Source organism: Oncorhynchus keta, chromosome 36 (genome assembly GCF_023373465.1).
Source record: "Oncorhynchus keta strain PuntledgeMale-10-30-2019 chromosome 36, Oket_V2, whole genome shotgun sequence".
NCBI lineage: Eukaryota > Metazoa > Chordata > Actinopteri > Salmoniformes > Salmonidae > Oncorhynchus > Oncorhynchus keta.
In genome coordinates, this window is record NC_068456.1 from 20780982 (window position 1) to 20798745 (window position 17764).

Consider the following 17764-nt stretch of genomic DNA (forward strand, 5'->3'; position numbering starts at 1 on the left):
CAGTTGTTTGTACAATACGCGCGAGGTAATCAATATAAATAGTTTACTATCACACTGCAGTGTGTGAAGAGGGGAAGAGGATTGCCGTTGTCCTCTTCTCTTGTACCAGGAAAATAATAGGTAAAATGTAATTTTCCTGTACTGAACATAATGTACTTAGTAGTTCTAAAAGAATGTTGGAGCATGACAAGGATAGGTGACTTCATATGCAGCGGTTGGAATCTTAATAAACATAGAGGCCATTCTGCTTCTACACACAGTACCAGTAAAACGTTTGGACACACCTACTCCTTCAACTGTTTTTCTTCATTTTTACTATTTTCTGCATCGTAAAATAATAGTGAAGACATGAAAACTATGAAATAACACATATGGAATCATGTAGTAACCATAAAGTGTTAAACACATCAACATATATTTTAGATTTGAGATGCAAAGAGAAAGGACAGCATCATTACTTTAAAACATGAAGGTCAGTCAATCTGGAAAATCTCAAGAACTTTTCAAGCTTCTTCAAGTGCAGTCGCAAAAACCATCAAGCGCTATAATGAAACTGGCTCTCATGAGGACCACCACAGGAGAGGATAAGTTCATTAGAGTTAACTGCGCCTCACATTTCGGCCCAAAATAAATGCTTCAGAGTTCAAGTAACGGACATCTCAACATCAATTGTTCAGAGGAGACTGCGTGAATCAGGCCTTCATGGTCGAATTTCTGCAAAGAAACCACTACTAAAGGACACCAATAAGAAGAAGAGACTTGCTTGGGCCAAGAAACGTGAGCAATGGACATTAGATCTGTGAAAATCTGTCCTTCTGTCAGATGAGATTTTTGGTTCCAATCGGCATGTCTTTGTGAGAGTAGGTGAAGGGATGATCTCCGCATGTGTGGTTCCCACCGTGAACCATGGAGGAGCAGGTGTGATGGTGTTGGTGATTTATTTATAATTCAAGGCACACTTAACTAGCATGGCTACCACAGCATTCTAGTTTAGTTTAGTTTAGTTTATTTTTACAGGGACAGTGCACATTAATCAACGTTTCAGTAAAAGTGCCGGTTTTAGTCAGCCGGCTAATTTTCAACCGCAGTCCCTGCAGCGATACGCCATCCCATCTTATTTGCCCTTACTGGGACTATCATTTGTTTTTCAACTGGACAATGACCCAACACACCTACAGACTGTGGCTATTTGACCAAGAAGGAGAGTGATGGAGTGCTGCATCAGATGACCTGGCCTCCACAATCACCCAACCTCAACCCAATTGAGATGGTTTGGGATGAGTTGGACCACAGAGCGAAGGAAAAGCAGTCAACAAGTGCTTAGCATATGTGGGAACCTCTTCAAGACTGTTGGAAAAGCATTCCTCATGACGCTGGTTGAGAAAATGCCAAGAGAGTGACAGGCTTTCATCAAGGTAAAAGGTGGCTACTTTGAAGAATCTCAAATATAATATATATTTTGATTTGTTTAACACTTTTTTGGTTACTACATGATTCCATGTGTTATTTCATAGTTTGGATGTCTTCACTATTATTCTACAATGTAGAAAATAATACAAATAAAAAATAACCCTTGAATGAGTAGGTGTGTCCAAACTTTTGACTGGTACTGTAAGTCATCTCAGAATGTAATTTACTATGAAACCTTCACAGATACAAATTAAGCTAGAGAGAGAGAGTTCAGAAGGAGAGTGGGATGAAACCGGGTTGTGAAGCTCTGTGGTACACAATCATACAAGTGTAATAGAGTGAGAATGAGTATATAATAACTGTTAATAGAAAGTCACAGGGGGTTTAAATACTTTTGGGAGAAAGAGGGACACTCACTCGTTGCGTTTTTACCGTCCCGGCTGACCCATTTCTTTAGTAGCATGAAGCTCTGCGCTGTCAGGGAGTTGGGGTTCTCCACTCGGATGTGGTTGATCTCGTCGACAGAAAAGTCCATTTCCCGAGCTAGCTCTGCAAACACATCAAAAAGCACATTACATCACATCAGTTCAAGACATCCATTTCTATATCATACAGGCTTACTTTTCTCTGATGTAGCTCTTGCTGCTAATGATTCTCAGATCCACCTCTAGGCAGACAACACCATTCTGTATACATCTGGCCCTTCTTTGCACACTGTGCTAACAAACCTCCAAACGAGCTTCAACGCCATACAACACTCCTTCCATGGCCTCCAACTGCTTTTAAATGGTAGTAAAACTAAGTGCATGCTCTTCAACCGATTGCTGCCCGCACCCTCCCGCCCGACAAGCATCACTACTCTGGACGGTTCTGACTTAGAATATGTGGACAACTACAAATACCTAGGTGTCTGGTTAGACTGTAAACTCTCCTTCCAGACACACATTAAGCATCTCCAATCCAAAATTAAATCTAGAATTTATTTAAACCTATTTCGCAACAAAGCCTCCTTCACTCATGCTGCCAAACATACCCTCGTAAAACTGACTATCCTACCGATCCTTGACTTCAGCGATGTAATTTACAAAATAGCCCCAACACTCTACTCAGCAAACTGGATGTAGTCTATCACAGTGCCATCCGTTTTATCACCAAAGCCCCATATACTATCCACTATTGTGACCTCTGCTCTCGTTGGCTGGCCCTCACTACATATCCGTGGCCAAACCCACTGGCTACAGGTCATCTATAAGTCTTTGCTACGTAAAGTTCCGCCTTATCTCAGCTCACTGGTCACCGTAGCAACACCCACCCATAGCACGCACTCCAGCAGGTATATTTCACTGGTCATCCCCAAAGCCAACGCTTCCTTTGGCCGCCTTTCCTTCCAGTTCTCTGCAGCCAATGACTGGAACAAATTGCAAAAATCTCTGAAGCTGGAGTCTTATATCTCCCTCTCTAACTTTAAGCATCAGCTGTCAGAGCAGCTTACCGATCACCCGACTACCTCATCCCCATATTATTACATACCCTCTTGCTCTTTTGCATGCCAGTATCTCTACTTGCACATCATCATCTGCACATATATCACTCCAGTTTTAATGCTAAATTGTAATATTTTCACCTCTATGGCCTATTTATTGCCTACCTCCCTACTCTCCTACATTTGCACACACTGTACATAGATCTTTCTATTTTTCTTTTCTGTTATTGACTGTATGTTTGTTTATGTGTAACTCTGTGTTGTTGTTTTTGTCGCATTGCTTTGCTTTATCTTGGCCAGGTCGCAGTTGTAAATGAGAACTTGTTCTCAACTTGCCTACCTGGTTAAATAAAGGTGAAATAAAAAATAAATAAAAAACACTAGTATGCAGAGCTGCAGTGCAGGAAGTGTCACTCTGAAGATGGCACTGTTTCCTCACAATAATACAGTTTTGGTTTCTTGAGAGAGGGGAAAGCAGGAGGATAGAGGGCCAGATGGCACTAAGACCATGGAGCACCATTTTCTTACCAGTCCAGCTAAGTCCCAGGTGGTCAGCCACGATGGCCATCCGCAGGTCTGTTCGCTCACAGGGACTCTGAGGACCTGAAGGGCAGAGAACATCTATTAATCAACACTGTTCAGTATATTTTCTACTGACTGAAATTGGAGTACAGAGGACTCATTCCTTTTTTGGCCAATCGTGGAATTTTCCAAATTCATACGGAGTGTTATGCAGCCTCTCCTCTGGGTTTAATATAGACATGTTTAATCAACAGGTTTACTGTGAATGTGAATTGTATTACTCAATGGGTTGGATAGGCTGACAACACTTCAGATTTGGTTTCCAGAATGGCAAGAAAAGGCAGACTAGACACAATATGACCGACTATAGTGTGTTATTTAGACACAGGGGCTCTGTGAATGTTTGTGAATATGTATCCTCAAAGCAGGCAATAATTGTCATAAGAACTATACAAACAAAATAAAGTAAAAACATCGGTCAAAAGAGTCATGTACTTGTAGGAGCTCTAGTGGACTCACAGTTCTTAATGGGACTACACAGTACACATGCGGTCAACCTTTGTGTTTCTACTAAGGCTAATTAGCTCAGTGACACAACTTGAACATGAAATAGAATAAACTAGAACTGCTGTTTTCAGTAGCCACCCTGCACAGACAGACAGATAGACAGACTCAGTAGCCGTCAACAGGAAACTGGCTGTGCCAGTGCACCAGTCACTACTCTGGCATGCTGAGGTATCTGACAACTAAGGGATTGGGGGGAGAAGGAGGAGAGTCTGACAAGGACAAGTACAGTACACAGTACATAGATGACGATGACAGAATGACGGCTACTATTTTAAGAGAATAAACACGCCACAGGCAATCAATCACAACGACTTCATGCAACTAAGGTTTTAACAAGTGTGAAAGTTTTACAAACTAGGCTTGATCTCCGCGACGGGGGGCGCCCGAGGCCCCGCAACCTGACTGCCCTCCTTCCCACCAGTCCGCCTACTCCTCCTGCTCCTCTCACTGCCGGAGGCCCTGTCGACCTTAGCCCTTACGGACAAGGTCCCGGCCTCAGCTCTCGAGCCTCTACCAGACCTCGACGAGTGGGAGGGCTGAGAGGGGGCCGACAGAGAGGTGCTCCTGGAGGTGCTGTCTTCCTCGGACTGTTCTCCCTGTGTCTTTTTCTCTTCATCTGACAGGCGGTCGGCCAGCTTTAGCGTCTCCCCGCTAATGCCCTTAAAGTACTCGATGGTGCGATTACAAACCTCGCTGCCGTTTTCCCTACTCGTCTCACCTGCCGAGCTAACCAGAGATCTGTTTTTAATGGGGAACCTGGAGGGTAACTGTATGGTTACTCTCTCCCTGGTAGACTGAGCTGTTACCTGCACTGATATTGGGCAGCTGGTTGTGCTGCTCTTTTTAATATCTTTGATTGGGATTCTAGACCTGGGCTCTACTTTGGCAATGACAGGCTCTGCTCTTCTCCTGACCTCAGCCTTGACAACCTGTTTGGGTTTTTGCTTCCCTATTGCTGTGTCTTGTGTACGAAAAGACCACCCTGGCGCTTTGACAGGCAGCCTAGACTTTTGCTGCTTCGTCTCAGCTTCCTTGAAGGCTTCACTTTCTCTTTGTTCAGCCTGAACACTGCTTTCTTCTACTCTCTCTACAGAGTCACTACAGAACAAAGCTTCAATCCTACTGGCTTTCTGAAGTGTGGGTTCAGAAGACGACTGCAAATTAAACACGACACTGCCACACTGTATATAGTTAGCCTGCACGCTTGAGGACTCAAGGTTATTGTTGTTATTGCAGTTCTCTGCAGGGTAATCTCTTCTTTCTAACAGCTTTTGGTCTGTGTATCCACTAGACTGACTCTCCACTGACTGGTTTTCCAAGTTAATGTACTCTGCCATCTGACTTTCTGACCTCTCTGCCTTACATTCTTTGAGATCCCCAGAGTCTTTTTTCACTGTAATGGAGACGGCTATTCCCATCTTAATGGGGGTGCGTAATTTGGGGTCAACCTTAGAGGCCGTAATGGTGCATGAGGATGTGGTCTCGGCTACAGTGAGACCAGAAGGAGAATCGCTACAGCCAGTGCCAGTCTGTGCAGGGCTGCACTTTGCTGATGTGCTGCTGTCTGTGGCAGTCTCTACCTTCACCCCTTCACCCCTCTCCCCTGTTTTTGACTGAGAGGTAACTACCCCCGGACTCTTACCCCCTATCCCCTTGTCCCCTGATTTCCCATCAGAGGAATGCTCACCAATCTGGAAAAATTGAAGTCTCTCTTCAACAAAGTCCCGCTTGCTCATGTCAATTGCACCACTGCGCGTCATCTCAAACATCTTCCCCTCGTGGAAGGGGAAAGGGTTAGGCTCGCTAGTCGGTGTGCTCTCGTCAGTCGGGGTTCTAGCAGGGGTAGTGTCTGGAGTGGTGGCTTGCGACTTGTCATCCACAGACAAACCGAAAGGCTTGGGATCTTCTTCTTTCGCTTTGGCATCAAAAACTCCTTCACCCCCTTTGCTTGACCAGGGGTCAAAGTCTAAGCCTTTCGTGGCAACAGTTTTGAAGGTAGAGTTTAACTCCTCTTCAAGTTGATAGCCAAAGAAGTTATCTGCAAAGCCTTGTCTATCGCACTGTCTATCTGGATGTCTCCCCTCGAGAGTGTAGTCTTTTTCATCTCCAATGTTTTGATCTGATTTTGCTTTCCCATTATCCCCTCCATCCTCACTTGGTGTTTTCTCCTCCTCTATGACTTCAAGCTTTGATTGACTAAAGGAACGATCACATGTCTTGCCATCGTTGGATGTCTTAGGGTCTTGCTCACTCAACCCATCATCCTCATCTTGAAGGTCATAGCCATCGAGAGAGTCTATTTCAGTAGCATCTGTGTCATGAGAGAACTCAGTTGTGGCTATGGAGCAGTCTGTGATTGACTGGTCATTTTGCTCCAAGTCTTCCTCCTCTGCTTTAACAACGCCATTAGTACCTGACTCCTTGTTGTTTCCGTTCCTCTCAGGCTTTTTGGGTTTCAGACGCTTCTCTCCTTCCTCATTCTCCTTCATCTTGAAGGTGTACTTTTTGTTGGGGATGGGATGGAAGATAGACTCATCATCGCTAGAGTTGCTGTCATCTGCTCCAGGGGGAACTGGAGACGGAGGCTGAACCCTGATGATGGGCTCTGCAAGGAGGTGCTGATCATGCTCCTCTTGGAGGTTCACCTCCATCATCTCTGTCTCTGCTTCTGAGGAGGCACAAGACCCCCTCTTCTCAGGGTCAGAATGCTCTGCCTCTAAAGGCGGAGGTGGGGGAAACTCAATGTAAGCGACTCGTTTCTCTTTGGGTCGTTTCAATGTTTCCTGGTTTCTGTTGGAGGGTTCTGATGAGGCAGGCTTGGTTTTCTCTGGCAGAGACTCCCTGTAGATGAAGGTCTTTCCTTCGTCTTCCTCAGACTCCTCTGCTATTGGACTGGGCATGCCGGGCATATATCCAATCACGGAATCTGTCTTTCTGGAGGCAAAGCTCACCTCCTCAGAGCTTGGTGTCTCAGGAGTAACAGGACTCTTGCCAGAGCTGTCCATGAAAGTTACTTGCTCTAGAGTGTCATCCTCTGGGCTGCCTTGAGGAGATGGAGGCTGTTTTTGTTTGACAGTATAAAATGCTCCCCGTGTCTCGTGTACTGTTCGGCTCTCGTGACTCACTATTTTTTGGTACGTTCCCAGCAGTCCAGATGTTTCTTTTTCATATTGCTTGCCCACTTGGATGTTTACATAAACTGGCAATGGTTTGATGTCTTTGAAACCCTCAGTGACAACTACAGGGGTTATGTTTCCCAAGTATTCTACTTGGTCGCTATCTATACCATTACATACTACAGTTGACTGGCTACTATCATAAGAATCGGAGGATTTTTCTACCGATGAGTCGTTTGTAGATTTGTTGGCTTCAGAGCTGCCATGCAACCGATTTCTAGCTAAAGTAGGTATTTGTGATCCTGCCCTTTCACACAGTTTAACAGAGGTATCTAACTTTAATGATATGGATTGATCATTCTCTGAAAAACTACACGGCATTCTAACAGGAATTTGCGATTCCGAGTTTTTTTTTTGACTACCGGTACGTACATCACTACTATTTGGGTTTTCTCGAACCACAAGCTCTGTGTAAATAGTTTTCTTGGTTGTCTCTTCTTTACTGGTTATTCCATCTCTAAAGCCCTGCAGTTCTCTTTGTGAATTTCTGTCATTGCCATGCGCATCTTGAACTAACGTGTGAGCTAGTTTTGACACTTGGGGTTTATAGTTTCCATTTCCATGACATTCCCAAGTTTTGAAGGACTTTTTTTCTTCCTGTTCATTTCCGTTTGTGTCGTGTTTAGGAGATGAGCATATATACCTATTAGGACTGGGGCTTGGTCTACTAGATCCTCTAACCTCACTTTCTAGAACTTTCCTGGTACTTCCTGGACTGTCTGGTGATTTGGGGATATTTGAGCCAGCAAAGACTTGAAACACAGGCAGTGTACTTTCCTGGAGTTTTCTTACTGGGGCATTTGATGTTTGTCCCCATTGTGGACCCTTTTCTTGCTTCTGAGCCTCTTGTTCAAATTTTAGCCTAACAGCGCTGACTTTGGAGGATGACATTTGAAATGGTTTAGAGGCGTCACCCACATTGCCCTGTGAAGTGCCATCACCTGGTTTTCTATTGTCATCATTATACTGTAGCAGCACTCTCCTCTCTGGGCTGCTCGGTAAACTAGCACATTTTCTATCATTGGAGCCAAACCTGTCCCTGAAACGTTCTCTACATTCCTCACCACTGCTCCCATTCTTATAGGTTGATCTTTCAGGACTGCTGTGCGTAGAGCTAGGCCCAGATCGTGTTTCCCTAAAGTCTGACCTGCGGGACTTCTTCTCAGGGGATGAGAGCTCATCGTTCAGTTTCTCTGTCTTATCACGAAAAAACTGAGAGACTTCACTAAGTTTTTCCTCTGCTTCCTTAACAGTTCTGTCTACTCTGTCTTCATATATTAGCTTTTCTCTATTCTGACTCTGTCTGTCATCAGTGACACGCATCCAAACAGAGTGCTTTGGGCTACCAGGTTCTGAGGAATACTGCAATAATGTTAGTTTGTCAAAGTTATCATCTACATTGGCAATTTGACCTGATTTGTCAATGTTTGATGACCTCAAAATATATTCTTGCCTTGATCCACTAGACTGTTCCTGACTATAACTACTCCTGCCTGGGGAGTGAAAATGAGACCTGTCCCTCAAATACTCCTCGGTGTCAGAGTGAGAAGAGTCTGGTTTCTCAGAGAGAAGCATTTTGTCTGCAAAGTTGTAGGACTCCCCTCTGAGTTCTGATGATTCATCATCATTATATTCCACTGACTGCTGGCTGAGAAGCTTCAGGGCTTTGTACGAGTCATCTGCCATGAGCTGTGCAGAGCTTGGACGACTGTCGTCTTCCTGTGACATGGGCGTGTTTACTCTGGAAGACTCTAGGTAACAGGGGAGCGATTCTTCAGGCTCCTCCTCTCCCTGTTGTGACAGGCCACTGTTCCCTTGGTAGAAGTACATCTCCTTCTCTGGGTCATTTTTTGTTTCCCGGATGATGACCTCAGTTGGTTCAGTTTTGTTGCCCTTTTCAATATGAACCTCGATTATTCTTTCAACTTTGGGCTTTAAGTTTATATCCCTCTGCGATGTGTCATCATTGCTGGCCCTGTGCTCAAACAGTCCAGCAAGTTCTCTGGAGGGATCCCTGCCGGACTGGAAAGCTTTCATGATATCATGCACTGACATTGATTCTTCCATCCTCTCAGATGTATTCTCTTTACTCTGGGGTTTGTGGTACACCATTCGTGTGGTAGTCGTGATGTGGGTCTCTTCCTTCACACGCATGCTCTTGCCCATTGAGTCATCGTCCGGGCTGATTTTCATCTGAAATGATTTAGTTTGGTCCACATTGGATGCATTTAGACCTTTGGGTTCTGCATCAGTGTATCGAACTGCCCTTGTATCCTCCATCATTGGTTGCTTGTTATCTTCAGGAGACTCATAACTCCTAATAACACGAACAACCTCAGTCCTTGTCTCAGTGATTACTGGTGGAATATCCTGGAAAAGTGCCTTGGGTCCCATGCCTTCCGCACTCTGTGGGGCAGAGGGTGTCCTTTCACTCCTCGTCTCAAACCCACTGTCTGAGAGGGGACTCTTGTCCTGGTCGTGTGAGATGTCATCTGGAGATTCTAACATGGCATCAGGCCCAAATAGCACATCTGCTAGTTTACAGAGCTCCTTTTCTGAGGCAGAGGACCGCATGTTTGCAGGTGGCATTTTCAGCTTGTGCTCAGGTTTAAGCATTCGTTTTTGTTTCTCCTCTCCTTCCCTTCTAACCTCATCGGATCTATGCTTTGCATCTGCAGTTTTTGAGATTGAGCCACTGCCAATGTCATTTGTCAAGTAGTCTACTACCTTCAATAGATTAAAATCTCTATCTGGTATAGTCTTAGTTTTGATTTGTGGAACCACTGTCTCATATCTTGGTGGATAACTCCAGTTGCTTGGCTGGGGATCCACTGGTGCTTGTTTAGAGCACTGTGCCTCATCTGTTTTATTAATTTTAATAGCCGTCTTGCTATCCTTGGTCAGTATCTCACTAACTTTGACCAGGTCCTGTTTAACTTTCTCTACAATTCTGCAAGGCTCCTCGTCCTCTATTTTAGCCTCCTTGGGAGAGTCAGACTGGAAACCTTTGGAGGCTGAACTTGGTTCTGTTTGCAAGATGTTAGACATCCGTATCAAGTCCTCTTTCATTTCTGCCACGTCCTTCAGTATCTCTTGGCTGGAGGACAGCGGGGATGAGGTGGTGGATTTCAGGGCAGTCGGGGGCATAAATAAGGAGGATTTGATAGGTGACAGAGTTCTGGCAAAGGAAGACTGGGCTGAGTTTGTCTCAGCAGGCACAGTTTTTCGAGAGGACGAGAGGGCAGCAGCTGGCGTTGACACTTCAGGGAGCTTTTTAAATTGGGGCTCTGGCAACACATTTATAACCGAATACACTGGGACCGTCATGGTGCCAGATGTGACAGTGGTGGTAGAGTTTGGTGGGGACCTTAGAGTGGCATATAGGGAACTAGAGGCTGAGGATCTTATGGATTGGTAAGATGATGACGCTGAGGAGGACATGGATTTCAGAGTGCCATATCCAGAGGCAGAGCAGGAATTGAAAGTCTTTTCAACCTCGTCAAAGGCTGCATTTACGCTTGTCGTTGCTGCATTGGTGGTTGCCTGTATCCTCTCCTGTAAGCTGCTGGAGAGTAGGGACGTGGGCGAGGAGGAGCGGTACTTTGTAGGGGACACTGTTCCATTGATCAGAGCTGCAGCACTAGGAGGAGTGTTGGTTTTAATTGGTGAGGAAAGGGAGGAAAATAGACTTAAGGGGTCTGCATTGGACCGGACAGAGGAGAGGCCAGGAACAGTTTTTATAGGAGAGGACGATGCTGTGGTGCCAGTGCCCACCATGACACCCTTGAATGGCAGAGTTGAACTGTACATGTTCAGTGAGGATTTGGGCGAAGCAGGTGGGCTCATGGTGATTGATGACCTCTCTAGCAGACACCCCACACCAGTGGTGATGGGAGAGGTTCTAGAAGACAATGCTGCCAGTCCCTTGATGGAAACGGGGTCTGGAACGCTTCTGACTGGCGATGACAGGAGACTGGGGGTGACCTGAACTGGGTACTGGGTCTGCTGAAGTACAGTCTTAATTGGGGATGAAATTGTCCTGTACGACCTGATGGGGGATGCTACGTCGCTGACTGACTTGATGGAATGGGCCGGGGAACCGCCTATGTTGGACTTGATGGGGGACGCCGAGGTGATGGACCACACGGACTTCAGTGGAGAGGCATTGGGCGTGTTGGACGATGAACTGGAGTGGGAACCGAACCCAGACTTGGCTTGCTCAGAGACGGAGACAGGAACAGCCGACCACGCCTGATAAGATCTCGTTGAAAAGACAGGTTTGTAAGCGTAGCCAGTAGGCTGTGTTCTCTGCGAGCTCCGATCAGTTGTTTCTTGAATAACCAAACCAAAGATTGAACATAAATTCAACAAAAAAGAATTGAAATAATAAAACAGAGAAACCAGAGAGAGAAAGTTGGCGTCAGTAGGCCAATATTAATCAAAGCAGTAAGAATAATACAATGATGAATTTATGCAATGTCAATTACTATCTAAACAAAGGTTGGATGAAAAGTGATTGTTTGAGGTCAATGATCTGTCACAAATAGAAAAGATACAAGATAACACACGATGAAGCATATGAGGCAACGAAATGCTTGAGATAGCTAACAGTGGAGAAGAAAATATTAGAAATGTACCAAGACAACAACCATTCTAACCATGTATGACTTTCGATGTGCTTTGTCCGTTTGCCTTTTTGCTACAGTGCCTTTTATATGCTTGGTGCACTTCATGATCATATGTTTTCAATGCCAACAATGATCCCACAATCATTTTGGTAGATTATTGGTGCAATAACTGTCTCAAGGGTTCACTTATTGATTGGTTTACACAAAATGAAAGAGGCCCCGAACAATCGCAAAGCCCATAAGAGTGAGGTGTTCTTCAAAAGGATGAAAAAGATACAAGACAATCATTTAATTTGACACAAGGTTCAAAATCTTTTTCAAAAATAATAAATTAACATTTGGACGTTGCAATGCCAGTTGTTTTCCCACAAATGTGATGAGACAACAAAAAAATGGAAAATAAATTTGACAAAATGGAGAGGGTCTGCAAAGTATAAGACACAGTAAACCATGCAGGTGTTGTCGTGGATGGATATGAATCATGACGTCCATGATGACATTATGCAAAGTGCTCATAATTCTACACTATGGATGTATGGATATATCATAAAGGCAATATCTTACACTGCATATGAAGTTGTACAACATGACTGATATTTTGCATCAATTGAAGATTTATGAAAGTAAAGATGTTAAACTCACTCGCTGCAGGGTCGGTCAGATAGCTGTAGCGCTTACGCAAAGCTAAGGAGGCAAAGGTATGACGTCGGTCTGGTTTTTCAGTCTGCAACAACAGAAACAACAAAAGATGTTTTAACATAAAATATAGATTGGATTTAAAGGCCAAAAAGTTATCCTCCCCTTTTTCACACTACCGCCAGAATTTCTCCCATTTTGTGGTTTTGAAATAAAATCAAGATGATGCATTTAGATTTTCTGAAGTCCATGTTGTTGAGATAGTAGGCACTGCAGGTCACAGTGATGTACGTCACCTTCGGCTGATGACTAAAATATCCATGCTTTCCTCTGATTGGATACATTAAGTGTAGAATTGGTGGTGCGGTTTAAAGTGTATTTATCTCTCTAATTTTGAAGAAACACATGCAATATGTGATTATTCGATTTGGAGAACTCTGGTGAGATGTCCACAAGCTGACACTGAGAATGCACCTGATCTCTAAAATAAATGATTTAAAGAGGACTCACTCCGTTAGTCATGGATGATTGTTCTTTTGAGATCATGAGACGTAATGTAAATGAAGGAAAACACTCTTGAGCTATGGCTATAAAACATGAAACATTCATGTCCTCTTTTGCTGACTAGGTCATGTTGAGCTTTCCTCATGCAAGGAATAACTCATTGGTCTTGTATAGGTGTGAACAAAGAATTGGCAGAAGATGGCTGAAACCACAACTAAGCTGGAGTACTATGCACTACGGCGCAGTTTATCTTCTATCTGCCATTCCGAAAGCACATGTACTGTATGTCACGCTCTCTGAAAATAGTGTGGAGGGATGGTGTTTCCTACTAAGCCTTAACTACTGAACACATATGGAACGAAAGATATGGAAAATAAGCCAGGGTGTGGTACACAAATTGCTCCACTTGGCTTGGGATGAGGACAATAATAATGAAACCTGTTGAATTGAACTGTCATTCATGCATTACACAAAGTCACCTGACTTCTAAGCAATGATATAGATCCAATAGGCTGCAGAAGCCTATATGTATCATCAGTCAGATTACAATAATCACCACACATTCATATCCACTATTGATGCTAGCGTTCACAATAACAATAATCACCACACATTCATATACACTATTGATGCTAGCGTTCACAATAACAATAATCACCACACATTCATATACACTATTGATGCTAGCGTTCACAATAACAATAATCACCACACATTCATATACACTATTGATGCTAGCGTTCACAATAACAATAATCACCACACATTCATATACACTATTGATGCTAGCGTTCACAATAACAATAATCACCACACATTCATATACACTATTGATGCTAGCGTTCACAATAACAATAATCACCACACATTCATATACACTATTGATGCTAGCGTTCACAATAACAATAATCACCACACATTCATATACACTATTGATGCTAGCGTTCACAATAACAATAATCACCACACATTCATATACACTATTGATGCTAGCGTTCACAATAACAATAATCACCACACATTCATATACACTATTGATGCTAGCGTTCACAATAACAATAATCACCACACATTCATATACACTATTGATGCTAGCGTTCACAATAACAATAATCACCACACATTCATATACACTATTGATGCTAGCGTTCACAATAACAATAATCACCACACATTCATATACACTATTGATGCTAGCGTTCACAATAACAATAATCACCACACATTCATATACACTATTGATGCTAGCGTTCAAAATAACAATAAACACCACACATTCATATACACTATTGATGCTAGCGTTCACAATAACAATAATCACCACACATTCATATACACTATTGATGCTAGCGTTCACAATAACAATAATCACCACACATTCATATACACTATTGATGCTAGCGTTCACAATAACAATAATCACCACACATTCATATACACTATTGATGCTAGCGTTCACAATAACAATAATCACCACACATTCATATACACTATTGATGCGAGCGTTCACAATAACAATAATCACCACACATTCATATACACTATTGATGCTAGCGTTCACAATAACAATAATCACCACACATTCATATACACTATTGATGCGAGCGTTCACAATAACAATAATCACCACACATTCATATACACTATTGATGCTAGCGTTCACAATAACAATAATCACCACACATTCATATACACTATTGATGCTAGCGTTCACAATAACAATAATCACCACACATTCATATACACTATTGATGCGAGCGTTCACAATAACAATAATCACCACACATTCATATCCACTATTGATGCTAGCGTTCACAATAACAATAATCACCACACATTCATATACACTATTGATGCTAGCGTTCACAATAACAATAATCACCACACATTCATATACACTATTGATGCTAGCGTTCACAATAACAATAATCACCACACATTCATATACACTATTGATGCTAGCGTTCACAATAACAATAATCACCACACATTCATATACACTATTGATGCTAGCGTTCACAATAACAATAATCACCACACATTCATATCCACTATTGATGCTAGCGTTCACAATAACAATAATCACCACACATTCATATACACTATTGATGCTAGCGTTCACAATAACAATAATCACCACACATTCATATACACTATTGATGCTAGCGTTCACAATAACAATAATCACCACACATTCATATACACTATTGATGCTAGCGTTCACAATAACAATAATCACCACACATTCATATACACTATTGATGCTAGCGTTCACAATAACAATAATCACCACACATTCATATACACTATTGATGCTAGCGTTCACAATAACAATAATCACCACACATTCATATACACTATTGATGCTAGCGTTCACAATAACAATAATCACCACACATTCATATACACTATTGATGCTAGCGTTCACAATAACAATAATCACCACACATTCATATACACTATTGATGCTAGCGTTCACAATAACAATAATCACCACACATTCATATACACTATTGATGCTAGCGTTCACAATAACAATAATCACCACACATTCATATACACTATTGATGCTAGCGTTCACAATAACAATAATCACCACACATTCATATACACTATTGATGCTAGCGTTCACAATAACAATAATCACCACACATTCATATACACTATTGATGCTAGCGTTCACAATAACAATAATCACCACACATTCATATACACTATTGATGCTAGCGTTCACAATAACAATAATCACCACACATTCATATACACTATTGATGCTAGCGTTCACAATAACAATAATCACCACACATTCATATACACTATTGATGCTAGCGTTCACAATAACAATAATCACCACACATTCATATACACTATTGATGCTAGCGTTCACAATAACAATAATCACCACACATTCATATACACTATTGATGCTAGCGTTCACAATAACAATAATCACCACACATTCATATACACTATTGATGCTAGCGTTCACAATAACAATAATCACCACACATTCATATACACTATTGATGCTAGCGTTCACAATAACAATAATCACCACACATTCATATACACTATTGATGCTAGCGTTCACAATAACAATAATCACCACACATTCATATACACTATTGATGCTAGCGTTCACAATAACAATAATCACCACACATTCATATACACTATTGATGCTAGCGTTCACAATAACAATAATCACCACACATTCATATACACTATTGATGCTAGCGTTCACAATAACAATAATCACCACACATTCATATACACTATTGATGCTAGCGTTCACAATAACAATAATCACCACACATTCATATACACTATTGATGCTAGCGTTCACAATAACAATAATCACCACACATTCATATACACTATTGATGCTAGCGTTCACAATAACAATAATCACCACACATTCATATACACTATTGATGCTAGCGTTCACAATAACAATAATCACCACACATTCATATACACTATTGATGCTAGCGTTCACAATAACAATAATCACCACACATTCATATACACTATTGATGCTAGCGTTCACAATAACAATAATCACCACACATTCATATACACTATTGATGCTAGCGTTCACAATAACAATAATCACCACACATTCATATACACTATTGATGCTAGCGTTCACAATAACAATAATCACCACACATTCATATACACTATTGATGCTAGCGTTCACAATAACAATAATCACCACACATTCATATACACTATTGATGCTAGCGTTCACAATAACAATAATCACCACACATTCATATACACTATTGATGCTAGCGTTCACAATAACAATAATCACCACACATTCAGAAAACCTAATGATGCTAGCGTTACAATAACAATAATCACCACACAATTCATATCCACTATTGATGCTAGCGTTCACAATAACAATAATCACCACACATTCATATCCACTATTGATGCGAGCGTTCACAATAACAATAATCACCACACATTCATATCCACTATTGATGCGAGCGTTCACAATAACAATAATCACCACACATTCATATCCACTATTGATGCGAGCGTTCACAATAACAATAATCACCACACATTCATATACACTATTGATGCTAGCGTTCACAATAACAATAATCACCACACATTCATATACACTATTGATGCTAGCGTTCACAATAACAATAATCACCACACATTCATATACACTATTGATGCTAGCGTTCACAATAACAATAATCACCACACATTCATATACACTATTGATGCAATAGCGTTCACAATAACAATAATCACCACACATTCATATACACTATTGATGCTAGCGTTCACAATAACAATAATCACCACACATTCATATACACTATTGAAGCTAGCGTTCACAATAACAATAATCACCACACATTCATATACACTATTGATGCTAGCGTTCACAATAACAATAATCACCACACATTCATATACACTATTGATGCTAGCGTTCACAATAACAATAATCACCACACATTCATATACACTATTGATGCTAGCGTTCACAATAACAATAATCACCACACATTCATATACACTATTGATGCTAGCGTTCACAATAACAATAATCACCACACATTCATATACACTATTGATGCTAGCGTTCACAATAACAATAATCACCACACATTCATATACACTATTGATGCTAGCGTTCACAATAACAAGAATCACCACACATTCATATACACTATTGATGCTAGCGTTCACAATAACAATAATCACCACACATTCATATACACTATTGATGCTAGCGTTCACAATAACAATAATCACCACACATTCATATACACTATTGATGCTAGCGTTCACAATAACAATAA

General features: G+C 41.7%; 1 protein-coding gene across 4 annotated transcripts in view; it reads right to left on the minus strand.

Annotated features, from left to right (window-relative positions):
- The window catches only part of LOC118369789 (ankyrin-3-like), a 137368-nt gene that overhangs the window by 4118 nt on the left and 115486 nt on the right, over positions 1 to 17764 (minus strand). For all 4 annotated transcript variants that reach the window (XM_052498652.1, XM_052498654.1, XM_035754489.2 and 1 more), the window contains 3 exons: positions 12429 to 12510; positions 3422 to 3496; positions 1828 to 1959 (listed from right to left, as the gene is read on the minus strand). In XM_052498652.1, coding sequence (XP_052354612.1) covers positions 1828 to 1959; positions 3422 to 3496; positions 12429 to 12510 — 289 coding nt within the window. The remainder of the gene's footprint in view (positions 1 to 1827; positions 1960 to 3421; positions 3497 to 12428; positions 12511 to 17764) is intronic.